The sequence below is a fragment of the Apus apus genome, chromosome 22 (assembly GCF_020740795.1).
Source record: "Apus apus isolate bApuApu2 chromosome 22, bApuApu2.pri.cur, whole genome shotgun sequence".
NCBI classification, from domain to species: Eukaryota; Metazoa; Chordata; class Aves; order Apodiformes; family Apodidae; genus Apus; species Apus apus.
This window is the reverse complement of record NC_067303.1, coordinates 6,896,401-6,923,746: the sequence shown is the minus strand read 5'-3', so window position 1 is coordinate 6,923,746 and position 27,346 is coordinate 6,896,401. Positions and strand designations below refer to the sequence as shown.

The following is a 27,346-nucleotide window of genomic DNA, read 5'->3' as shown; positions in this document are numbered from 1 at the left end:
GGTGTAGAACTAACAGCAGCTTTAACCAGCACCACGGTGGCTGGTGTTCTGCTGCCAACCAAGGAGCAGCGTGCCTGCAGCCCTGCCAAAATGTGGCTGTACCACAGTGGTGATGAGCCAGTGCAGGGTGGCCACAGCGCCCAGAGCACCCCAGCAAGGCCAGCACATGGGTCTCACAGCCTGCCCAGCATCTCCTACTCCCTGCTTCCCATTCAGCCTCTCCATCCGGCTTGTCAGAGGGCTCAGCATCATTATCAAAACGAAGAAAAAACCACAAATACTTCTAAAAGAGCACAAAGGAAAGAGATGATATTAAACCTGGTCAGGAATCCTGCAGCTCTGTCCTTTTCCCCTCTCCTCAGGGGTGACAGAGGGGGCTGTGCTCTTATTGATCTGACCTCTGCCACCCCTCGCAGAGCTCACTAAAAAGCAGAGAGGGAAAACCAATGTTTAGCAATACAACATCTTGTTAAGTTTGTAAGTCAGGGGAGCCTTCCTGCTTCCCAGCAATCATTCGGGCACTGCCTGCTTCAACAGAGCCGAACAGCACTGCCCTTAATAGGGTTATTAATAACTGTCACATTCCAGGAAGGTGAAATAATGTGCTTGCTTTCTTCAATAGATTAAAATAAACCTGCGGGGAATTGTCCGAGCCCTCCTACCCCCACCCTCTAAAAAAAAAATGCACTTGCTGCTTTGTTGTAGTTACAGTTTTAGACCTAAATCTAACTAAAAACCAGAAGAGACTGTTGAACCGCAGGCAAAAGTCTCAATCCCTACCTGTATGTTTGAAGTTGGAAGGTTTTCTATGGATGCTACTAAGACAGGTACAGCTATGAGTAAATAAGTCAAAACAATCTATCAAGGGGAAAGCTGGTCCCTGAGCTGTCCTATGGAAGAGGTAAATGACACAAAGATTATTACAAGGCTTCCCAAATAGATTGCAAAAGGAGAGAAAGGAAAGAAAAGGATGAGGTTTGGGGGTTCTTAAGCAGATCCCATCCCTTTCTTGCTTTGCAGTATGTTTGGAAACACCTGTTACTGAGGTTCCCAACCTTTTCCACACTTTTTTAGAGCTCCCCACTCCCCTGAGCCCTGCCTTCCTTTCCTGCCCTTCCTGCTGCTGCTGCCAGAGGGGTATGACCTGCAGGACAGCCACATCTGTGAGCCCAGGAGAGGAAAAGTGAGCAGCTCTTTCCATCGGAGCACTGGGATTCTTCCCTAAATAGAAAGCAGCAGGGAGCTCATTAGCCACCCTTTCCCCAGTGTTAATCATTATTACTGTCACTTAGCCTCATGGTACGAACTGGAGGCGACCCAGCATGCTGGAGCCTGACAGCACAGGGTGCTGCATCCTGCTGAGGGGCTGGGATGCTCCAGGAGGGACCGTGGGGCTGGTCCCTGTCCCCCCTAGCATCTCTGAACACCCACCAGCACCTGCTGCTCCAGCCCTAGGCTTCCACTGGGGGGATGGCTGCAAAGCTCAGCCATACTGAGCTGCAGAACCTGGATAAAATCAGCCCGTCCTGCTAGTGGGCTCACAGGCACTTGCTGATAGAAGTCCTAAATTAATCCATTTCATAAAGAAAAACCCTGCCTTAAAGAAAAAAGCAAAATCAGAAGTCTATCTGAACACTATTCCCCTTGAGGCTTACCAGTGCCTCGTTTTCCATCACAAAAATAACATACTGTAAAAGACTGATTAGTCAACTGATAATTGAGTTCTTAAATGTCAAAAACAATATAGTATGAATATTCAGTGGCTCACACCACTGAAACCTACCTGCTCAATCAACAATGACTAACAGTTTTTGTCCCCATTGTTCTTCTCCAGAAATTATGTTAATTTGACTGTTCTGAGGTGATGAACAAGGGTTGCTTAAAATATACCATCTTGCAGGTTAATGTGTAATGGGCAGCTTCAAAGCAAAGCACTTGGACGTCATGCCTGATGCCTGTCCTGGCACAGCAGCTTCATCTGGCAGTTCAGGGAGAGTGGCCCATTCAATCACCACTGTGTCCAAACAGTTCATTTTTTTTGCCTTCTGAGAAAGAGAAAACCCAGGAGGTAGATTGAAAACAACACAATGTTTTCACGCTGCTTGAGGTTAAAGGAAGCCCGAGGGTCACGGTCACAGAACATTTCAGCCATCATTTAATTTAACAGGGGAAGACAGGCTACATTTAATTACAGGATGTATCTCTGGCTGGTAAAGGACGTGGAGTGTTATGGGAGCAGACCAGACAACTCGCCGCTCTCCCTCCACGTTGGTGCTGTTCCTACTCAACAAACTTTCCAGATTCCAGAGGGGCCATCCCGCTGGCCAGTCAGGAGGAAGGCTGGAAGCAACCCCTGGCCAGGGAACTCCACCCTAACACAACCTTTGGTCACTTCTCTGGCTCCAACATTTCTCCTGCACATAGTCACTAGCAGAGCTGGCTCCAGCTGCTCCTTTTCCCTCAGAATGCTGAGGAGCTGAGCAACCCACCCTGCCCTGGGCCCTGGCACTCACCTGTCTCCTGAGAAAACAAGGTTCTTGGCACCGTGCCTCAAACAAAACCAGCCCCCTCCCCTGCACCCTTCTCATGGCCCAACAGAGAGCTCCAGCATCATCACCCAGGGCTCAGCAGCTCCCAGAAGACTTGCAGCCGTATTTCCACATCAAAATACTCCCGAGTCTCCATAGAAACCCCGACGTTTCTGTGAAAAGCACCCTTGCCTTCCAGCCAGCTCCCATTAGAGAGTGCGAGTATTTAAATCACTTGAAATTAACAGGAACAACGTCCTCAGTGGCAGAGTGTGCGGAAACGCTCCGGCGTTACCCGGAGAGAGGCAGGGGACAGGCTGAGCCTTCCCCAGCCACTTGCCTCCGTTGTTTCATGTTGTTCCACCATTCTGAAAGTGAATATATTTACCCTTCATCTCACCCTCTTCAGTCTTTCTGTGCTGTTTAGCTTCAAAGAACTTCCCTTCCAGCAAAGGACCTTTCTGGGAATAGCGGCGGAGCCGGAGGAGCCTTGAGGTCGTGCCATAGGGCACCATTAAATAAAACCACCTCCTCTGCCATCATAACCGTGATGGAGCAGCACGGGAGGAAAAAAACTGCAAGCACCAGATCTCCACGGGCTTCTCCAAAGCAAAGGCAGATAAATCACGGCCAGGACACAACATGCTTGTTTGGGAAAAACACACATTTAGAGACCGAAGGATTAGATCTTCCTAAGCCTGCTTTTAATTACTGCACAAGCGCGTCACCTTACGAGGGAGCTCGGCAGCCTGGCTCCCTCTTACTCAGACCAGATTTACAGGCTCTATGTGAAGAGGTTAGCAGACATTTAAAAACAATTAGGCTCTCGGCGAGGCAGATTCAAGCAGCCCAGACTGCTCTCATTATGCTGGAGAAGGGGAAAATAAAGCCATTAGGCTCACCAGACATCGAGGTTGTTGGTGCTGTTGTTTTTAATGATTAGTTTCTTTAATAACACCTTCTGCCTGCAGTGGGAGAAACTCTCAGGCACACTCTCGTGCATTGAGTCACTGTTGGATGACATTCCCCTGTGACCAGCCAAACCAAATTTTGATGTTTCGTGGCACTATTGAAATGAATAAAAAGGCAATTACTGTTTTCCTCCAGCAAAGCCTCATTCACTGCTGAGCGTGCAGGGCTGTGGGCTCCTCTGCCAAGAAGCATCATGCTTGCCTTGTCCCCAAACAGCTGAGCTGAGCTCAGGCTCCCTTGTGCCCTGAGGTGAGGAAGCCCCAAAATTCTGAGCATTTTCCCCCCAGTTCTCACTAGCCTTTACCCAAGTCACTCAGGGACGTGTGGAGTGGCTGGACCTCCCACACCTGATGCCCTCCAAAGGCAGGAGGGGCAGAGAAGAGCATCCCATGGCCACTCTCCATCTCTCCCTCATTGAAAGCCCAAATCCTCTCATGGCAATGGAACCTAAAGGGCTCTGATAAACAGCACTCACATTGCAATGAGATAAGCCAGAAATTCAGGGAATTGCCTTCGCTCTTGGCAGGTTTGCCATCTCATACAAAACTCTGTATTGTCAGGGATGCTGCCCTGCCACTTGCATAGCTCCAGTACATCTTCAGGGAGGGGAAAAAAAGAGGGTTTTCTATGTGCCAGGGTGAGGGAAGGTGACCTCTCCCACTTGCCTGAGGTAATCCCCATCCTGCCTCTCCTTTGCTGCCAGCACCAGTAGCCATAATTATACCAACATATTTTTCACGAGAATAATGGGAGAGAGTTTTGGAGGAACAGAGCTGCGACAGGGAAAAATTAACCACTTGCCTGCAAGATCTAATGGTTGTATATTCCTTCGGGCAGCACAGGAATTCTCAGCAGAACTGGAGTAATATATGGTGCAAGTCAAGGCCAGGGGGGTCTGGCCCATGCAGAGAACTATTAACTTAATTCCTTTCCTATCCTTACACAGGATATTTTACAGGCATCCATCCAGACAGCAGCAGCTGCTGGAGAAGTTGCTTGCTGGCTGGTTTGTGCCCCAGTATCCCTGTGCCCTCGTGGTGGTCACAGACAAGTCCCACTGTGAACACGCTCGGGATCACCCCGAGGGGCCCCGCGCAGCCCGGACGCACGCAGGACCTGCCTGCCCTGGATTTACCTGGTTCATCCCTTTGGCCTGGCTGCATCCTCCATCCCCTCGCCCTGGCTGCCTTCCCTGGCACCCCATCCTCAGGCCAAGGGCTGGTTTCGCCTTCTGCGGGTCCACACGCTGCCACATCCTACTGTGGGAAGCAGAAAACTAGTTTAACATCTCATTTGTTTCGTAGATGAGAAAGTAATTCCCTGCTGAATGATTGTCCTGAACCAACAATTCAGAAAGCAGGAATTTACAGTGCCTGCCAGAGCCTGGAGTGCATTACTGTAGGGCTGGTATATAATGGAGCTGAAATATGTTTTTTTCCCTCCTGTTAGCCTGAAGAGAAAAGCCATTAAATATGATTAAGGTTAAGAGATTGCTAAAATTACAAACAGCCGCCATTCAATTATTTTGCTCTATAAAATGCAACACAGAGTGGAGTTATTTCTCCAAAATGTGTTTTTAGAAAATAACATAACACAACTAATGTGGTTTGATGTAGCAAATCAGGTTTCAGATACTCCTCGTAATGCCAAAGTAAAAGGTTCATAATTTAACTCCAAGTTCCTAACTTCGAGTAGTCAGGTGCCTGCTGCATTAAAAAAAAGTGGAGGGAAAAGGAAAATCAATCCTGCCCCAACTAATATTCTGCGAAGCCGTCTAAAGGCGGAGAGTCAATCAGTTTTATCACCCATTAAAGCAAAAGACAGAAATGCAACAACTCGGCATAAGAGTCACACAGTTTTTACGGCGAGTACATCTCTCTGATTGTTTTAGTGATTTTTAACACAACCTGAGGTGGGAGCAAGGAGCTGGGGCCAGGAGCTCTCCAGGGGCTGTGGGGGGCAGGACGAGGGGCACAGGGAGCTGCGGCCGCCCCATCCCCACCGTGCCCGGCCGTTCCCGCCCCAGCAGCCTCACAGCACCCTTACAAATGATGCCAAAATGCATTTTCTGTCAGCTTCGTACAAGGAGATGAAATAATTGGGGGAAAAAACAAAACAATCTGGATGGGGATATATTAATGGCTAGAGACTGGTGGTTATTACAGTTAATAAAATATGAGGAATTGCATTATTCTGCTGAAAGCAACACAAACCTCGCAGGTCCCCAGAGGCTGACTCCAGAGCCATTTCCATCAACAGGCTCAGGAGAGCTCGGCATGGAGCCACGCAGCAGTCCAGTGATTTCACATGTCAAGAGGGTTTGTTACCTTATAGATGCTAATTATCCACTGCCACCACTTGGGTGCCCAGACTTGCAGATTCCCACCGTGGTTATCCTGATATGCCAGAGAGCCAGCCTGATGCCCATAACAACCACTTCCTCCCACCTGTTGCAATTCACAAATGAGATCCTTTTGTAGCAGGTTGCAAAGGGTTAAGGTGTGAGAAATAGATCATTTGAGGAGTAATTGCGTGATTAGGACACAACAGATCGATAATTTCTATGAACCATATACATAATTCATTCTGCTAATGTGCTTATAATCATCTCGCACGCACCCACCTCTACCTTGCAACAGCAACTCGAGCATTCATCACCCTGTGCTAACCAAAACATGGCAGAGAAAACAAACATCAAGGACACCTTCCAATCCCTGCTGAGGCTCAGCCCAGCAGGTTTAGTAACAGAGCCCAGAGAACTGGTGAAAAAGCAGCAGCTCTGCTGCTGCCTATGCTGGGTTTTATCTGTGCAAGGGACTGCAAGACCATTAGACATGGGTGCTGTACCAGTCCCATTCATCACAAAGAGGAGCCCAAGAGATGGGTCCAGCATTACCAGACCTGTTTCTGCTGCATCTGTTGTCCACCCATGGTTGTCCCTGTCTCCCTGTGACACTCCCTATATTAAAATGTCTGGGAGATTAATAATTTTGTCCTGAATCCAGGCCTTACTGATCCCCACTAGTAAAGATAGTGCCATTTCTTTTAAAGCCCACAGACCATGCTGCCAGCATCAGAGCAGTTGGCTCCTCCTCTAACCAGGGCTGTGTATCTGCTGGCCCCGTGTCCCCAAGCACCGATGGTGTTCCCACAGCAGACAGCTTTGGGGCAGTGCCCAGACTTTGCCGAGATCCCGATGTTTGCTGGACCATCCCGGATCTGGCTTTGCAGCCCTTCCTTTGCAGCATCCCCCTTGTACCTGACTTGGCTTAGACCAGGCTGCAAACAGCCTCTGCCTCCCCTCTCTTTTGCTCACTACCTAAACAGCTCTTCCATGCACACAAAACATTAGATAACTCTTTATCTGACAGGTAATTAGCTGCAGGAAAAAAAAAAAGCAAATTAAAAACAGAGACCACATTAATAACAATGCACGAGCACATATTTGTCTGGAGGTGCACAATGAATTACTTTAATTTACAAAAAGAGCCTGGCTTATCTGCAGAGGGGAAAGGATACATCTTCATTTCTGCTCTGGTTTGAGACTTTCCCCACGGCTCCAGCCCCTCCTGTCCCACCCCCTGCATTTGCTGGGAAGTGCCATATCCAGTGACAGGCAGTGACATCGTTTGTCCCCATGTTTGACCCATGCTGATGGCTGCCAGGAAGGAGTGGATGCATCCTGACAAGTCTTGCTACTTTGAGGGGAAAAAGGAAAAAGCACCAATGTGCCCCTGACACAATGAAACTGGAGACAAAGCCATGGGCTGGGCTTGTCCTGGGGTGAGCAGCTCCTCGTGCCTGCGGCAGAAACAAGGTAGGGGCTCAGGTGAACATTGCCATTTCCCTTCAAGGCTCATTGCTTTTGAGTTTAATACTTAATGCTGAATTCCAATTTCATGCCCAGCAATATTCACTTAATTCAAAGTGCCACCCTAGCCCGATGGGCTACAGCCCGAGGGAAGGAGAGGAAAGGAAAGAGAAGGATTAAGCACCGCTCCTCTGAGAAAACAGCCTGACAACAAGGACCCAAAGATGGAGCACAAGGCTGGTGGGGGTGCCAGGCCACTGCTCCTCCACCCAGCACAGTTGTCCCACAGAGCTCTGCTCCCTTCCCAGACACTCGAGGCCAACACTCAATCCTCTGCCACTTACCCAGGGCTTTCCTGGCTTACAGGAAAAGCCATTACCTTAGGATTAGGCTTCTGCCTGATTCCCATCAAAGGCTCTGGTCACTGCCTGTTTGCTTAACACCAGACCTTTCAGGCACCATCAAAGTTAACACAGCTTGACAGATTTGGGATTAAACACCAAAGCCAGACAAATCCATACTTTCATAGGAGGCCCCAGCACATGCAACAGGACAGGCAGGATTAGGAAAAGAAAAAGAAAAGGGAACAAGCGAGACACCCACAGGGAGCCTAGGCACTCACCCCAGGAGGTTGCCACCCCAGAAGTCCCATCTGGCTTAATTCTACATATAAACAGTGAAAAACCATAACACCAGATATTGACTCTCCAGTTTTGCCTTTTAGGGACACCTCCCAAAGAGGATCATCCCCCTGCAGTGCCAGCACTTGGAGGTGAGGCAGGTAGAGCCTATGGGGACACCATCTGCTCTTGCAGACGCCCGGGCTGTGCCAAGATTGCAAGGTGTCTCCTTCAAGGAAAAGCAGGTTCATTTCCTTCCATAGCAATAATGGTTGTGGAAGGCAGGCTTGGGAAAGAACTGACTACAACACTGAGATAAGGATCTGATTTACTATCCCAGGAGAATCTGAGGTGTTTTTAAAATATCATTAGAAAAGAAACAAAATACACCTTATCACTAAAAAAAACTTTCTTTAAATTTTATGGAACCGAAGTTCTGGAATTAACAGTTCTACTTCCGTCCTAGCTCTTTGTCTCTCACTGTTCAGGGGACTATCAAAGTGAACAATGGGCGTTCTACTTGGAAACTGCAGAAAACGGGCATCCAGGTCTGAATCATCTTTACATTTTAAAATAAGAGACAAAGAAACAGAGCATTCATTTTGACAGACTGAAAGAATCACCAGTTTCTCCTGCCAGGAAGCCCTCTTGGCACCTCTACCCCAGCTCTGCAGAGCCATGCTGCCAATGCCAGCCCACAGCCTTACCAGACCTCAGCCCTCCCCAAAATCATTTATCTAGAGTTGGAAACAAGCACCCCCATTCTGGGAGCAAACTGAAATGATAACCCGTCACTGATAGTCATTCTAGTAATTAAATGGGAATTAACTGATTTACCAAGTGATCCACTCACTTTATATATGGTATTTTTATTAACTAACTATCGTTTACTAAGTTACTCCTAAGGTATATTTATTAGCACTGTATAAATCTTAGCAAACAAGCTATTTTTAATGGTGGGAATAAAAAAAATTACCTATATTCAAGAGGGTTTCCAGCTGGGGCTGTGGTTCAGGAGGGTTTGTTCCTCCTTTCCCAGTGCCCCAGGCTGTGCCATGTCCCATGTTGGCCATTCCAGGCAGGGGTACCTCACACCCCTCTAACGTCCCATTGGCTGACCAACCTCTTGATAATGAACCATACCCCAGCACAGAGCCCACACTTGGATTTACTTCCCACCAGGACACTTCTTGCTTGGCACAGCACTGCAGACAGAGGAGCCGTCTCCCTCCATCCCCCCATGTTCCCCCCACTCCTCTACCACCTCACAATTCCCAAAGACTCCAAAGGAAATTTTTTTTTGGGTCTCATGATTAAAAAATTGGCTCTGCAATGCTTTCTGCATGCATCTGTTATGCTAAAATAACCATCCTTCCTAACCATGCCCACCTGCTGTCTTTTTCAATTTTAAGTATTTCTAAGTAGCAATCAAATCAGTATAATTTGTTCTTTATCTCAGAAAAACCATTGTGAAAGAAAAATGTGACCATTATGTTACATCAGGGAAAAATACAAGCCCTTTATTTTCAGCCTTCTCTCTATGCTATCAGATCTCTCAGTCGTCACTCTGCCCGGCGTATTTAATATTGCTCAAATGAACAGAGCTCACTTTAATCACCGCAACCTTTCTCCCTTCCACGAGCGCCCCCCTCCCCAGGGTTAAGGCTTTTTCCTTTCTAATTCACACACAGAAATCCTGGTGCTGTGCATGTGGTACAGGTTTGCAGGAGGCAGTCCCTGGGTTTGTTTCGGGTGCTGGCTGCTCTCAGCAGTGTCACCATCGGCTGCTGCCGTGCCAGGAGCAGGGCAACAGATCCCAGGATGTGCCAGACACAGACACCACCCACCGGCTGCTCCCAAGGGATCACAACAAAGCCCAGGCACATACTGACTGTCATCAATTCCTAGATTGGGATCAACTGCTGAAACACACACGGGTTGCTGTAAGAACATTCCAGTCCGTGGCTTTCAACACAGCCTACAGATTAGAGGTCACTGATAAATTATTATTTATGGAGTGGCTGCAGAGGTGAGGAAGGGAGGGACTCCACTGCAGTCAAGATTAATACCTTCGTGTGCCAAGAGCTGGCCGCCATGAGCGCGTGCAGGCTATAGGAAGATGGGGCTTTGATTTAAATCACAGGGCAGAGGAACCTTCCATCTGTAAAGGAAACCCCCTGCTCTGGCAGGGGGTTGGACTAGATGATCTTTTGAGGTCCTTTCCAACCCCTAACATTGTGATTCTCTCTCAGGTGGAGCAGAGGATAGTTTTCAATTATCTGATTTCTAGCATGTTTTCCAGCTTGAAGGATAACCCTGCACTTAACTTCAACTTATTTCAGTTTGTTGATTATTCAAACTCCTTCCAGGACTCCCTGGATGGGCTCTAACCACCCTGAACCCCATGAATGCTATTGCCAACATCCCTCCTCCTGGCCACAGCAGCTTGTTCATTCTGTCCCATGCCACCCAGGGGACTCATTGGCAAAGGAAGGTGACAGCCAGTGTTACACGTCCCCTTCCTCACTTCTCTCAACATCACAGCAGCCTCTCGGTCACACATCAGATCCGTGTTATCTCCATGGACCCTTCCCAGAAATGGCCTCAGGGCTGTGCTGCCATCAGCACAGATGTGATGCTCACAGCATCCCAGCACAGGAGCTCCCTGAGGAATCAGGCTGAGAAATGTGTCCTCCAGCCCCAAGACCTTGGAGAAGCTTTGCTAAGAATACATACTAAAAATAAACACTGTCCTTTCCTTATCAAATGCCCATTCTAAAAATAAGAACCATTTGCAGGAAAATCCCATCACAAAGCTCCTGTTTGCTCCCAGGAGCACAACATGCTTGCAGTGTAAATGAGCTGCAAGAACATCCTCAGTGGCTCAGAGGAATGGCACAGGGTTTGGATCATTGCCCAGCAACCCCTGGACCAGGTCAAGTCTTTCCACTTCTCCATGTACTTTTGGACAGGATGGTCCTGGTGATGTACATGCATGGAGCAGGGATGCTCTAAGCTGCTCCTGGGTCCCACTAAGGTACCCAAACAGCAATAACCACACTGAGGTCCCCATCTCCCTCAGAGCAGGGAACAGGAGCTCTCACCAGCTGCAAGGGGACTCAGCACAGACTGAACCCAGACTGAGGGGCTTCCCAGACCAAGCATCCCCCAGCCAGCACCCAACGCACAGTCCCCTGGCTGCTTTGCCTTCCTGTCCCAGCACGTCTTTCACACATGCTCTCACATCCAGCTCAGCTACACTTGGCAGATTCCAGTTTCCATAAATAAAAATGAAACAAACACTTAACGAGTGTCATGCATATTAATACCCTCCAGGTGAAGGTTAGCATGAGCTGTGATTATGGCAAATCTGCATTTGATTAGATTGACTTGAAAACGGGAGAGATAAACAACCCACAAAAGCCTAAGAATTATAGTAATTTATTCTTTTGACCTCTGAGTTTCTCAGTTTTATGCAACTTCAGCCTCCTTCGTGTGACGGGATGTCACACATCCTTGCTGGAGATGTTTTATGAGACCACTCACTGAACAGACAAAGAAGCTCCAAGTTCCTGAGTTTTTCCTGGCACAGCTGTCATTAATGCCCCCTCACTCCAAGCCAAGCCCAAAAGGACATTCCAGCCACAGCCAGCGAGCCAGCAGCTGGGTAACGAGCAGTAATAAAGGCAACCTGGAAGGATCCAGCCTGCAGCTGGAAGTTCTCCACAGGGTCCCTGCTCTGCTGCTGAGCCAAAGGTGCCATCACCACGGAAGCACCAGCAACATCCTTCACTAGACGGACAATTATTATTCATTCGTTTCCTGTTTGTGGTGACAACGTTAATCACAGCAGTCGCTGGGAGAAGGATGCTAATGAAGATGTGATGCAGGCAGCAGAGTCCACAGCTATTTCTCAATTCATTAGCGCCCTGCCACTCCAAGGGGCAACCACGGAGACCCACATTCCCACCTTTCAACAAAACATGACAGGATAATAAAGCAACACTATTTTCAGTCCTGGGGAAAAGCCAAACACATTCCTTAAGCTCAGTGGTTGGTACAACAAATCCCCAAAATGAAAAGCAAAAGTCACAGAACAAAACTCCAGCACCCAACGAGTGACAGTGAGGAAACCTGTTGCATCCCTGCTGGCCAACAGGTGCAAAGCTCAACTACATCCATGGCCATGAACAAGTAACTGCACGGAGTGAGCTTGAAAATCCACATGGGTGTCCAAAGGCAGGAGAGATGTGGGAGTGCCCTAACCCCATGGAAACACTTGATTCATCAGCAAAGACACAGTAAAGAAAAGGGGCAGCAATGCCCAACTGGAGCAACTCCAATCTGCTCAGGGGACTCACGGAACCTGCACAGCATTTCATAATTTCCCCATGCAGTTATTCTACAGAAAATAACCAGCTACCTTTTTCCAGTTGCTGCCTGGCAGGGTGTTCTACATCTCACAAACCTTCTGTAGGACCAGAAACACACAACATTTTCACTGAAACTATTAAAAGACTCCCAACAAGCCCCTAGAAACAACAAACACTGCTGGTGCAGTGTTTTATAAACACACCAAGTATCTCCATGCTAGTGAGACAGTGGCCACACAGCTAACATGTGCTGGCAGCTCCCTGAAGGTAAAGGGCACTCTCCACCAACTAGGTCAAGGCAAACATCTCCTGCTGTGGGTGCCCCCCATTATGGCTGGTGAACACCACCTCTGCCCTGGGACAGATGGATTGCAGCAGCTCCATCTAATGAACAAGCTCATTTCCCTGCTGAAATCAGAGCAGGCAATAACACTGAAGTCCCAGAGAAGATGGAATACACCATAACCAGCTCTGAGGCTGGGAAATACAGCCCTCTGAGCCAGCTGATGGGCTCCCGAGGTAATGGGATAAGAGATGAACCAGGTTTTAACATCACTGAAAGCATCCTGCTCTGCTGACTCCAAGTTTCAATACTATTTCTATCACCATGATACCTAAACTCCAGCCATATGTTACTAGCACATATTCAGATGAGCCGTGAAGCTCATGCAAGTATTCACTAAATCTGCAGAAATGCAGTTTTTGCTGATCTCTCTGCTCTGCTGACAGAGGTTTCATCATCCGAGCAGGAGACAGCAGCACAGCCTGAGCCATTGGGGCTCCAAAACCATGGGTAGCAAACTGCTGGCACCACAGCTTTGTAAAATACAGCCCATCCACCCACACAACCATCAGTCCAATGGGTTTGAGACAAGAGTTCTAAAACAAGCCAAGAGCTGCCTCTGCAGACATTAGGAAAGACTGACATGATTCCCAAGTCAGGGGCTCATTTCCAGCCAGCTCCATGCCCCTTGGAGGGGAACGAGCCTTTTCTCACTGGCTGCAGCACAGCAAAGCTGCTGCCCCTCCTCCAGTGGGATCTTTCAGAGACCCTGAGGAGCCGCTACAACCAGAAAGAGCACCAAAAGCCCCCTCTGCATGGCAGGTGCCCTCAGAAAGGAGACCAAAGCAGCTTCCCATGTTCAGAAGGAATCCTATCCGGCAAGGTGAGTGGCACAGAAAGAAGTTTCCTTGGAAAGCTCACAAGAAAAACACCTTTCCTCCCTGTCCAAGGGCATGGCCACCTCACAGTGAGATCTCCCTCTTCACCATCCCAAGCCCTAGCCAGGCTTTGGGGAACTCTTTCCTTTATTCCCTGTTCAAGAGCAGAGGCTGCTGCTCAACTAACACCACACTCAGCCTGGTAAATCACAGTAACCCTTCCACCTGTATTTCCCACCTCCACCCCCCCCTTCAAATCTAAGAGGGGAAAATAGACCAGCTGTGTTTGGTAAGAGCTGCTTCCCCCAGAGAGGGCTGTGCAGATACATGTGCTCACAAACAAGCAAACACAACTCCCCTTCCTTATTTATCTTATATTTTAAGCAAGGGCTGGAAAAAATGGAGTAATATTTGGCTGAATTCCTCATGTCTATCAAAACCCAACACTTCGTACATAAGTAAGTCTGCCAATCTATGACCTGCTGGGGTTTAGGATTTCCGGGAGTCAGGGAATCATCACAGACTTTTCAGGGAGTTCAGTAATAAGCAGGAGGTAGAGCTTTTCCTTCCTGGATGTTGCTGCCCCAAGGATCCAGATCACTCTCCAGAAACTGGGAGCTCTAGGGACTCAAGATGCAGGAAAAAATGGGTTTCAGCAAGTAAAATAAAATGGGATGTTTTTATTCTGCTTTCCTCTGGTGTTTCAGGTAGCAATTATCTGAACCATCTGTGACCCCAAGGGGTTTCTGGCAGTTTCCAGGGGAGTGGTCATGCTTCCCACTGATCAGCATCACCTCTGTGGCACAGCTGGAGCCACTGCCTCCCTTCCTCCTGTCTCTGGAAACCTCGGCTGGGAGGTCACCCTGAGCAGACATCACACAGGGAAGATGCTTGGATTTCTCTGCATCCTCCAGTACACACAGGAGCCTCCCATGTCCCTCACTGTGCTCCATGGCACCAAGAGGGACATAAGGCAGACATGCACTCACACAAAAGGGAACTCTCCTGCTCTAATGCACATACCTCTTGAAAACTCTCAAAAAGTGAAACTTCACTGCCCCCACCCTCCTCCAGCTCAGCACCTCACACAAAGGTACAGGTTCTTTTTTTTTTCTTTTTTGAAAGAGCACGCACTTACATTTAATTAAAAGTATCTATGTAGCAATGAGATTAATTAATTCTCCTTCCACCCAAGAGCCCTCTCTTTGTGTTCACTTAAATGAGGTTTTAAATTGTTGTCTCATGGCCCTATCTGGGCCAGTTGTCTCCAGACAACACTTGGGCTGTTATTCCAGCTCCTGCTCCACCACCTGGGTTCTCCTAAAAGGAAACACGGTGCACAGGGCCAGCTGCTCTCTGCTTTGGAGGATGCTAAGAGCAAAGCTTGGGACACGTGTGGGCAGCTCTGATCTTCTGGAGAGGATCAGCTGAGCATTCTGTATGGAGTGGAGGCTGTGGGCATCCCAGACAACACACCCACCCACATGTGCTCCACTGCTGCCTGGCACCATCCATGTGGGACCAACAGGGACAAACAAGCTCTCCAGCTGTGGGGAGGTGACCTCAAGCAATGATCTGAGAAAATGCTTCGTGCTGGCAGGCACAGCACGGTGCCTTGGTGGGGAGCCCCACTCTCCTCCCCAGACAGCCCCACGGCTCTCCAGGGTGCTCCCAGCCGAGAGCCAGGCACTTGCATCCTGCTTTCTAGGGGCAGCTTATGCTTCACCTGAATTCCCTGTGATAAACCCTTATCGGGAGTGCCCGTGGCAAGTCTGTGGTGACTTTGTTCCTTCGTATTAGCTCTGCACAGATTAGCTCTTTGCAGTGCTTTGCCAGTTTATACAGATTTCTGATAAATGTTTTGACAGATTTTCCTGACTTTGGGGGAGAAAAAAAAAAGGGGGGAGGGGGGGTGGGTGGAGGGAAGAAGGAAAAGAGAGTCTTTGCCTGTTCACGCTTCAGATAGTGCTTTAGACATGAAATATTCATTGCCTTTCAACCACATAGGGCCTAAAAAAAACAGCAAGCACTTATGTATCCCCAAATAATCATCACTCCTTCCCTGTCCCCACTCTGGCAGCAGCTGCTGAGTCTTGCTTTCCCTGTGCACCATTGTCCCTGAGCCACCAGCCACAGAGAAGCAGGAACACTCAGAAGGATGCTCCTCCACCTGCTTCTTTCCTTGCACCCCAAGGAGAAGGGGAGGCTGTGCAGGGACCTTTAAAACAGATTTGGGACACCAAGGTTGCATCCATCTCCTCCTGATTTATGTCCCTGCAGCACCTACAGTAAATCCAATGGATCACCTTTACCTTCAGTACTCTCTCTCCCCAGTAACACTCATCTTTTATTCATCCCAACCCTGAGCAAGGACTTCCCAGGCAGTACAGGCAGCAGGGGGTACTTGGCCTGGCAGTCAGACACCGGGACTGCTGCTGCTCCCTGCAGGCCACCACAGCCTCCCACCGGCGCAGGACCCCGACGCCGGACCCAGAGGTTGGGGTTGCATTGGTGACGATGCACGTGGCTGAATTTAACCCCCCAGTACCCCCTAACTTGCCAGGAGCAGGGTCATGCACAGAGCAGCATGCCAGCCTGGCCCAAGTCACAGCTTGCAATCTTCCCATCCGCCCCAGACACTCTGGCTGGTGATGGAAATTTCCAACATCTCTTTCGTGCAACCTTTTACTCTCTGCCAGATTTATCTGCCTGCTATTAGCCTTCAGAGCTCTGATTTGTTTGCCTGTCATTTGGACAAATGTTGACGGCCCAGAAACAAGCAAGGCTTTCTTTTTCCTTCCCTCCATATTATCCAGCACCAGCGAGAACATCAAAGGAAAAGGATGAACAGGTGACCCATAAAATAAATACAAGGCTTACAGTTTCTGATAAAGATTAAATATTGTAGGAGTCATGACTAGATAAAAGCTAGTGGAAGGAAAAGCCTCAGACCTCAATAGAGTATTAAAAAAAGCAGCATATATATATGTACACATATACAAGAAGGTATCTTGCAAGTTTTATGGAGAGTTTGATAATCTGAATGTGTTTCACTCCAAGCACACCTCAAACACACCCCTGAGAAACCTCAAGAAAAGGAAAGTGATGCCCAGGAGCCCTGAGAAAGCTTTAGGTTCACAGGGCAAGAGGAGAGCACCAAATATGCCCAGAACGAACCAGGAAAAAAAAAAAAAAACCAACCAAAACCAACAAAGCATAACATCTTCTTCTTTTAACCCCCAGTAGGACTTCTAGGGTAGCAGCCAGACACCCCAGAAACCAGGGTACAGCAGGCAGCAAACCGCTCCCGGCAGGCGCTCAGGAGGCGGCCTCCACTACACATCACCACTTCCACGTGGTACACACCGAATTTCCCTCTCCTTTCTAGCCCAGTTTCCAAACTCGGTAGCCCCAGGTTCGCTTTGACACACCGACCCAGGCAAGCAACGCCCCGGCCGCAGCCGCAGCCCCCGGCCCCGCCCCGGCACAAACGCTTCTCCCCGCATCACCCCCCGCGCCGCACGAGCTGCAGCCCCGCCCGGCGCACCCCGAGCTCCCCAGGGCCCCCTCTTACCTACAGAGCCGGGTCCCCAGCAGAGACGCGGGGCTCAGCGCTTTAAGTACCCGCAGGTGCGGCGGGAGGGAAGGGGCTGCAGGTGGGCAGGGGGCGGGCAGGGCACCCCCAGCACCCCCACCGCCGTAACTGACACCGCAGGGAGGTGCTGTCGAGGCTGTTCCCACCACGGGGAATACGGGGAACGCTTGCTGCCCCCAGGAATGGCCGTGCATCCCGCACGGAACCCCCTTTTCCTCCCCTTGTGCCAGTCCTGCCGGTTTGCCTCAAGTGTGCGGGTTTTCCCGGGCAAGAAGGCGCGGGTGACAGAAGAGCAGCAGCTCCATGGCCATGCGGTTCTGTGTGAAGCGTCCCAAATGTTAGCACTGCCCCTGGAACGGTGCCTCTGAGCCCTGGAGGACAAACCCCCCCCGGTTTTGTTGACCTTGCTCAAAAGCAGCTCACCAACTGTGGCACTAGCCCAAGGGGTGAGCTGGCAGGGCCCAGAGGTGCTCCCTCCGAGGGTGCTGCTGGCAGACCCCGGCCCCTCTGCTGGTCCCTGTCCCCAAGAACCAGGTCCCCTCCAGGCTCCCACCCACGCAGACAAGCAACTGGGCAAACACGAGCCAGAGAGTTAAAGCGGTGGCACAGAGAGAATTGGAGCAGCGCTCAGCAGCAAATTAGACATTTAAAAACTGAGGAGAGTGGCTGGTGAAGATTAAAAGCATTATAGATTTGCTGGAGGAGAGGCGAGCGAAAGCAAAGGTAGCTCATTGACACCCCTCAGGCATCGGAGTGAAGATTTGTTTACGTACCGGTGTGTAATCAAGTAGGAATGAATGCAAGACACGGGGCCTTAATTTTTAATTTGCAATCAAGGCCACGTACACCTTTTCTTAGTCACAGAAAAACACTGCCATTCTCCTCGTTCCTGCTCAACACCAGCAGTACCCAGAGAAGGGAAAATTGCCCAGACATAATCGGGCTGATTACGGCCAGAGAGGGGAAGCTCCTGGGGCTGCAGGAACCCTGCTCCTCAGCAGGTCCAGGTCAACAGTGGAGTGATGCTCTGGCCAACGTCCTCCCAGGCTGGGAGTGAGTTACCTGTGGAGTGTCCCCTGGGACCAGTGTCACTCTGGCTCTGGGTGCTGGGCTGGAACATGGGGATGGATGAGATCCTAGGGATGGATGAGATCCCAAGGATGCTGTGTCCTGGCTGGAGCTGGCTCCTGCTTTAAAAGAGGGGGGGGAAATATTTCATCTGAGATCATGTGAAGTCTCACACTCGACTTGTGGCTCTGCCAGACTTGTCAAAAGGACTCAGGGACGAAGTGTTGATGTCAGGGTCTGCTCTGGTCAGTGTGAAAGAGCCTGGAAAATTGGAACACCGAGGGCACGTCTGCAGAAACAGGATGAAAACATGGGCAAGCTTTGCCCCCAGTGCAGGGGCACTGGGCAGCACCTCCTGTCCTGGGAACAGGCATTGCCTGCCTGGGAGGAGGGAACAGAAAGCTTTCCAGGTGCACAGAAACACAGTGGAGAGGGGCTGGAGCAGAGAGGGTGCCAAGGGGCAGAGGGAGACCAGCACAGGGAGAGTCGCAGGCTGGAGGTTTCGTTCTCCATCTTATCACATCCCCTGCAGGTGCCATTTGGAGGAGCTGCTGCCAGGATGTGATGGGCACCCTGGGGGAGGCTGGAGGGAAAACTGCAGGGGAGAGAGGGATCAAATATTCCCTTTGCTCTTGGCAGCTTTTTCAACCCATGCTGCACATGCCTGCTCTGAGCGGGCTCTGGCAGGCGAGGGGAAGCTGGCACTGCTCAGCTGGTGGGATGCTTAACCCAGGATAGCCAAGCAGTATTCCTTGGGGATAACAGTTTGTATACCCTGAAGACCAACTGGTAAGGAGCAGCCCTCACACAAGGAGCATTACAGCAATCCAGCGGCAGGGAGGGAATCCTGCTTTTTGCATAGTTTGTTGGGAATGAGGAAGGAATCCCACTCACCCCAAAGGATGCTGAGAGCAAGCATAGCTGCCTTTTGATACAGGACAAGGCTGGTTTCAACTTTTATTGGCCATTAGACTAAAATTATTTTCTCGGTTGTACTTATTAAGATGTTAAAATATTAGCCTTATACTTGCATTTTAGATTGAATTTGTTTTTTTCCCTTCACTGAAACTACACATTCAGCTAAACCAGTGTTCACTTAAGCTCAGAGGAAGGTAATGTGTATGAGGAAGATAATCTCCTGCAAATGGGTGGCAAACTGGAACCACCACCAGAGTTATGGCCTCACTCAGTGCAGAGGGCTCAGCTGCTCTGCCAGGTAGCCCCCCTGGCATCAGCTCATGACACTAGGCTTGCAGCAAAGCTCCTTCCCACTGGTCTACTAGAAATATTGTGTATATGCTGTAGTCACAGCACCTGAGGTTGTTGTGCACTTACCTGTGAGCCCCAGTGCACGGCTGGGACGCGGGAGCAGCAGGGCTGGGACGCGGGAGCAGCTGCTGCAGGGACCCGCTCCCAGCGCCCCTGGATCGATGCCGCAGGGCTGATCCTGCGCGGCGGCACCGCTGCCCACAGCAAGGGATTGAATCTTCAGAAAAAGCTATTAGCCTGTTGTCAGGAGCCTGTGATGAGAAGGCCTGGGCAGCACGGATCGATGCAGCTGGCTGTGCCTCACCCCAGCTCCCCACTTCTCCTCCAACAGCCCCTGCATCTCAATCACCAACCCCAGAACTGGGGTGTGCGTTGCCTGTTGCCAGGTCAAAGTGTCATTTGTCACTAATTACTTGGCTCAAGCATTTAGAGCCTTGACTTTTAGCAAGATCAGCCTGGCAGAAAAGGCAGTAGTTGTGCAAGGCGGAATCCTTTGCCAGTTCCTCCCTGCATTTAGTTATAAAGAAAAAAAATAATTAAAAAATTGTATTACTTACTTAATAAAATAATTGTGTGATTAGGACCAAATGACTTATGCAGCTAGTGAAAATGTTAAGGGCAGGGCAAACACTAAATTCTTATTTTAGGTAATGATAATTTTGTTCAGTTTCATAAAATTTAGAAACATCCCCAAGTCCTTTTAAAAAAGCTCCAGATCTGGGCTCTCTGCACAGCCGTGGGAAGGATTTGTGGCTCAGATGCCACAAACAAATTACATAATTTGTTTTCTTAATTTCTGAGAAGTACAGAGGCCAGAGGAAGCTCCTTAGAAGCTGTGACCTGTCCCATAGCACAGCAGCAAAGCCTGCTTGGCTGGTGAGCTCTGCATGGCAGAGGATGAAAGACATTGGGTCTGTGATCCAGGACATGAGGAAAATTGCTGAGACTTCTTAATCCCTAGGAAATGGCCTCAAGGAGGCTTCTCAGAAGGTTTAGTTCTCTGCATGGCCCTGAACGGCTGGACAAGTGGCTAGTGCCACAGCTTGCAGCTGTGGGATGTGGGCAGAGGCTGTTGGAGTTGCCCAGGAAGAAGGGTTAAGCTCTGGTTGTCCACACAGACCTTCTTGTTCCTGGGGATGTAATGAGGTTGAAATAGGGACCTTTTAAGCTGCAGCAAAGCAAACCTGTGATCTTTGCAAGCAGCACTCCCTGCTTGGGCTTCTTTCCCAGACAGATGGATCCTGCAGCACGCAATTGCCAAGATTAAAGGCAGCAGTGGCTTAATACAGACGACTGGGGAAACAGTGGGGCCATGTGAGGACGGGGATCCAAAGCCTTGGCAAAAGCACTCAAGAGGGTGAAGAGCCTGAGAGCGAAGCTGCTGCAGCAACTGGGCACTGGCAAAGCCACAGATACTGGGAACAGCCACATGGGACAGGCAGGGCCAGCCCACACAGCCAGGAATAAATCACGGCCCCTCTGACAGGCGGCTCATTTGTTCTCCCAAAAGCTGTGGCTGGCAGCAGTCTCACCGAGCGACGCTCACAACTGGATCCTCAACAGACTTATAATGTTCAATCACACTTCTATGGGTTTCACTCTGGAATGGAGAAGCAGCCCTAACCAAGGGACTTTCTCCTCTCCCCAGATGCCCTCTGCCCTCGCAGGGTTGGCTCTGCCAAGCGCTTGGCACATGGCCCCGAGCAGATGAAATCCCTGAAAATGCCTGGAGCTGAGCAGCAGCAGGACTGTGTTTGAGGAGAGAGCACAGCATTAATCCTGGCTCATGGCCTGCAGGGAGGAGTGCTGACTGCAGCAACACATCAGATGAGGAGTTGGGAAGAACCTCTCCCTGTTGCAATACAGAGATGGATTCTCGAGGCATCTTGTGGCACAAGTGCTTATTCTGCAGATGGAAATATCAGTTACAGACCCATTTTCTTCCCAGTAAACGCCCCTGGTGGGATAAGCAGCATCAGCCCTTGTGGCCAAGAAGGCCAAAGGTATCCTGGGGTGCACTGAGTGTGTCTAGAAGGTTCTCATCCCCCTCTACTCTGCTGACATCAGGGTGACCCTCCAGCTGCTCACAGCAGGATTAAGCCTGGATATTAATTAACCTGAAATGATATTCCCGATGGGAGATTTCAGGCTATGGTGCTGGGAAGGGGGGGGAGTGGGAATTTCCCTGCTCTAGGAGTGGGCAGAGTTGTGGCAGGGACCCCCCGGCATGAGGCAGCCCCTCTGCCCCCTGCAGCACCCTCAGCAGGGCAGATAAAACCTGCTAAGCAGCTTTACCCAGCGCTCGGAGGGGGCAGGTCCTGTGCCACCATGCCTGCCCCAGTGTCAACAGCAGCAAGGATGGGGCAGAGCATCCACAGCCCGACCTGCAAGGGTGACAGTCCCTGGAACAGCAGGGCCATGATGATCAAAGGCCTGGAGCAGCTCTGCTATGAAGACAGGCTAAGAGAATTAGGCCTGTTCAGCCTGGAGAAGAGAAGGCTCCGAGGAGACCTTAGAGCACCTTACAGTGCCTGAAGGGGATCCAGGAAAGCTGGGGAGGGGCTTTTCATCCAAGAAGATAGTGATAGGAGAAGGGGTAATGGTTTTAAACGGAGAGAGAGGAGATTTAGGTTAGATATTAGGAAGAAATTCTTCACTATTAGAGTGGTGAGGAACTGGAATGGGTTGCCCAGGGAGGTTGTTGATGCCCCATCCCTGGAGGTTTTTAAGGCCAGGTTGGACGAGGTTTTGTGCAACCTGGTCTAGTGGGAGGGTTCCCTGCTCATGGCAGGGGGGTTGGAACTTGATCTTTAAGGTCCCTTCCAACCTGAATGATTCTATGATTCTATAAAGAGTGGAAACTGAGATTTAGTTTTGTAACATTAATTTTTTTTTTATTAAGAAGACAGATATTTTATAGTACTTCTTTTCCTTTGTAAAAATGGGATACATGAACCAATACAAAATGTGAATGGGAACAGATGGATATGTATTTTCTTACATTGTAACATCTTCCATGGACACCTTAAAACAGAACTGGCCTAAGGGGAAAAAAATAAAAAGGCCGGGTGAATAAAGAACAAGGTTGTTTAGCATCAGTTCCGTGTCCTTCATGTGTAATACGCCTTTAAACAAGATTGTTCTTTCTTCACGCTTCAAAATCCTAATGATCTAAAGCTGTACAAAGTAATACTCAACAATACATTTCAAACAGTGCACTGTATACTGAAGAAAAAATACATAAACCAATATACAACTAAAATTCGTAATTTCCGTTTTGTGGGTTTTTTTTAATCCTGTCCTTAATTATTTATTTTTTTTCCCTAATGTGCGGGGCCGAAATTTTGCAATCTACCTGAGACGGAACACACCAATCAAAACACATGAACCTGAGACATGTCAACATCGTTAAGTCAAAGTTACATCAGTAACACTGCACTACTGTACACGTCCAAAACAAGGATGGGCTGCTCGGACCCCGGCCCCGCCGCCCAGGCAGGGGACAAACCCCCCCAGCTCCACCGCGCCGGCTGCTCCCCCCGCCCTGTGGTTTTGGCAACGGTGCTGAAGGCTCAGAAAAGAGCTGCGCTGGCTCCACAAAATTTGCTCGGGGGAAAAAATAATTAATAAGAATAAAAATAATTTTAAAAAAAAGGGTATTTCTGCAAGGTTCCTCTGGTGAAAAGGGGACAGGCAGAAACCTGCTGGAGCATGGACCTGCTCGCAGCCACCAGGCCATCCCACTCCCAAAGGACTCCCCTCACCCCAACTGTAAATGCTTCTGCCAAAAACAACTACTAAAAAAAACAAGAGAACAAAATAAATCACAAAAATGCTCCCCCCTAAAAAAAAAAAATCAACCCAAACAAACCAACCCAAACCTGACGCTAAGATTAATGCTTCCCTTAAATAAATCAGCATACATTTTCCACATAAACACAGTAACAACAACAACAAAAAAGTATCACTCAAAATCCAAATTACCCACCAAAAAAAACCCCTCAGCTTATGCAATTTTAACCATGTCTTCTCACTGTAGTCTGCTACCTTAGGATTCTAATGGACCTAGAGTCTCCTTGTCACCTATGGCTTTAGAAGTCAGTTAGCACTGTCGTTTGAACACAAATTCCCACGGGCTTTAATTAGCGGGTAGGGAAAAAAGGCAGTTTTGCTTGTCCAGCTGCTCCCCAGGTCTCGGCTGTCGTGTTGGAGGGGGAATTGGAGCTGCCGTGTCCTGCGGCTGCCATCGGAGGGGAGAGGATGGCCAGAGCTCCAGAAGGGCTTTGCCTTCTCCAGCACAGTGGGGAGAGGCCAGGGAAGCGAGCTGGAGCAGCTGGTGAGGGGCTGGAGCTGGAGCCCCTCCCAAGCCTGGCTGGGAGCGGTGCGAGGGCACGGGGCAGGCTCAGCAGCCCTCTGGGGAGGGAGGACAACCCCCGGGTCCTTGTCCCTGCTGCTAAGCAGCCCCTTGCCGAGCTCCAGCCCATGTCCTAGTCGCAGCACAGAAAGCACCTGAATGGCGGGCGGCCACGCGCAGGTTCTCGTCGTTTGGTTCTCCAAGCCTTGACGGGGATGGAGGGGATGGGAGATGGGCACACTGAACTGCAAACTACGGAATCTAGAATGTGCTGGTTCTCCTCCGATGAGCTCGAGTTCGGAATGGAAAATGGTGAAGAGAGAAAGAAACACCTTCAAAGAAACCCACCTACTCCAAGGGGTCCCAGCAGGCAACTCCAGGAACAGAAGAGGAAAGGGGAAATGAAGAGCCACAGAAACCCGAAGGGAACTAACGCACAGAAGCCTCTCTTCTTCCCAGCCTCCCCCCGACCCCAACAAACAGAAATTAAACAAGGCACAGAATCTTCTGCAAATGACTTCACTAAACTAAATCCAAGCTGGACTTGGCCAAAAAAAGAAAACCCAAACAAACTGAGGTGTCGAACAGCAGAGTGTACTTTACGAGGAATATTTTTACACGGCAAATCCCGGACCCTCCCAGCCTCACGACTCTCCATTTGCTTTTTTTTCTTTAAAAAGAAAAAAAAAAGAAAAAGAAAAAAAAAAAGACACACGCTGGTTGCAACTTCCGATATCACTGTCTCTTTAGCATTTAAATAGGGCCAGTAGTAACCGTCCACGGTTGGACACCTCATAGAAACCAAGACTGCTCTAGATGAAGTACTCTTTCTTCTCTTCAGAGTTGTTCTGTCCTCCCTCTGCGTTGATGATGGCTGTGTCTGCGTCAGCTGCATCATCTGCTCCTTTGGCTTCGTGAGTGAAGTATGTACCTGTGGGGAAGTTGAGCTGTGTCACTCCTGGGGGGGGGTCTCAACAGAGGGCTGAGAGAGCTGGGATGCCGCCAACAGAGAGGGGAAAAAAACAGGTAAACCCTGACAAAACCAGACTGGGGCATGGAAAAGCAGTGCTAGTACTGAGGCAGGAGGCTGGTGCCTGGTTCAGAGCATCCCAGCTCTGAAACACAATGGCATGTCATACTCTACAGCATCATACTCAGAAAAGCAATCAGGTCACAGCTATCTCCCCCTCTCAGAAGCACACAAATACTGGTAAAAAGGCATTTTATATGCTTTACTTAAAGGAGACAAATCTCTCATCTCCACTTTCTCTCTCCCCTAAGGCGTTTTTGGTTGTTTTTTTTTTTTCCCCTTTCTCCTCTCTCCTCAACATTATTCACTCCATCCCAGCTGCAGCCATAACCAGCCTCTCATCCTCTGTCAGCTTTCCCACATACATTAAATAAGCCCCAGTTAACATCAAAGCCCTTTTGTACAAACACATATAGAGGGGAACAGTCACAATTCTGTGTGTGTTTAGACTTGCTCTAAAAATTGTAACAAGTTCCCAAAACTGATGGTTTCACACAAACCCAACAGCATTTTGGTCATGGTCTTACCTTTATGTCTGGCAAAATATCGCCCTAAAATGATCAGCAGGCAAAGCATTGCAAACACGACCACGGCCACGACACCGCCCACCACCGCGTGGTCCACACTGTGAATCGCCCCCTCCTCACCTGCGCGAGAATCTGTGGAGAGCAGAAGAGGAATAAGAACTGGGGACTTGTTCGAGGGCAGGCTGAAGGGGCTGGCTGCAGCTGCTCTCGGGTGGGAAAAGCCCCCTGTGGGCTCTCCGAAGGAGAAGGGGGAAGCACAGAGCTATCTATGCAGATGAGTTCAGGCAGAGGAACTTTGTCCGGAGCCGAACTGATCTGGCAACTGGACTTGCAAGGTGTTTCCGCTACAAGCAGCAGCACTACGACTACACACATGGAAGACAGCTGGGAGAGGGGAGGAGAGATGGAGTTGCCAGTGGGTGTGTATTTTGGGGAACTTCCCTACAATGTTCCCCAAATGTCAACCTCCCTGGGGGGCAGGGGCACAAGGAATGGCAGTAGAATGTAGAAATATTAATCATTAGCTCTGGAGAAACATCACCAGCAAGTGCCCTCTTGAAAACATCTCAACTTTGGCCCAAAGAACTGTGTGACCAAAAACCAACCAGCCCAAAGTGTTGGCACCCATCCTCTCCCCCAAGCCAAGGGCTCCTGTGAACATCATTACACACAACCTTGGCTGTTCAATGCTGTCCACCATGTCTAAAGACACAAAACCTCCTAATCCAAACTACAAAAACCTCTTCAGAAGCAGATAGCGAGCAATAATAGTGCAGTGCCTCCAACTGCTTTATTTCATTTATTTAACGACTCACCATGCAATTAGTTTTCCTTTATAAGCGTCTCTCCCTCAGGACGCCGTCACCCGGGAGAGGAATGACTTATTTGGCGGAGGAACAACTTCAAAATGAACCCAGAATGAGCTATGGCCATGTAAAGTGAATGTATAGCAGTGTAAACAATTTTAATTTAAGAACGCAGCTACATCAACCCTCGCTGCAATCCTAATGGCAACCGAGATTTATGACGCAGTAAAAAACAATTATTCTCCCGTTGATTAATACATTAACATTTTGGAATAGAAGCTAAACCACTGTCTCTTTTTTTTCATTGAGTCAAGCGCGACACCTCCATTAAAATGATTTACTGGCCGTACCTTACAATTTAAGCACAGCAGCAACAGAAACGGTAAAAATCTTTTAACTTTACATGATTTGTGAAGTCATATGTGAAGGATTTACCATTTAAATCTTTCACTACAAGAAGCACACGGCCTATAAATCTGTCCCACATGCAGTTGCCCAGGCACCTCAGAGAAATGCATTTTACCAGGAAGACTAAGAGTGCAAATGCAAGTCCATTTTTAAGAAAGATTTACCTCCGTCTCCCTCCAAAGAACAGAGCAAATCTCTGAAGCCTCCACCTCTAATAATATTTGAAGTTTATCGATCAAGTGTACAGATCCGTGACAGCCAAAGGTAATGGTGCTCTTTGGAGCTGAGACCTGATACAAAGCTTGCAAAAGCAGCAGCCTGGGATTTACACTTTCCATCGATATTTCCAATTCTGCTCCAAGATTAAGGACTGAGGGACCTAAGCAAATAACTCATGACTGAGAGCACCATAAAGCGCCTTTTAATTAAAACTATTTAAGAAAAAACCTCTCTGTTTCTCTGAGCAAGTTCTAAGAGCAGGAGCTCTAGGATGCCTGGGCTAGACCAAGATGAGGTAAGGGACTGAACAGAGCAGCCTCTTAGTGCTGCAACTGGAGGATCCTGCTCAGTGACTCAGCTGATGAACTAAAAGCCGTGGCCAAAAAAGATTCCCCTGCAAACCAAAAGCCCTTGCTGCCACATGACATAAATCCAAGAGCTTTCCCTGCGGTCAGAACGTGCCAGAGAAACCGGGACACACAGTGAGGGAGGGAGGGACGTTCTGCATCAGCTGCAGCAGAACAGACTGTATCACCAACACTTCCCAGCCCTGGCTGCCTGGGCAAGCAGCCCAGCAGCCCTGCCTGTCCATGGGTAGCTGCCCA

At 49.2% G+C, this 27,346-nt stretch overlaps 1 protein-coding gene across 9 annotated transcripts in view; it reads right to left on the bottom strand.

The window, feature by feature from the left end:
• Positions 1-22,264: 22,264 nt before the first annotated feature.
• The window catches only part of CADM1 (cell adhesion molecule 1), a 137,392-nt gene continuing 132,310 nt past the window's right edge, over positions 22,265-27,346 (bottom strand). For all 9 annotated transcript variants that reach the window (XM_051638390.1, XM_051638396.1, XM_051638386.1 and 6 more), the window contains 2 exons: positions 25,309-25,440; positions 22,265-24,682 (listed from right to left, as the gene is read on the bottom strand). In XM_051638390.1, the coding sequence (XP_051494350.1) occupies positions 24,564-24,682; positions 25,309-25,440 (251 nt within the window). In that variant the 3' untranslated portion in view covers positions 22,265-24,563. The remainder of the gene's footprint in view (positions 24,683-25,308; positions 25,441-27,346) is intronic.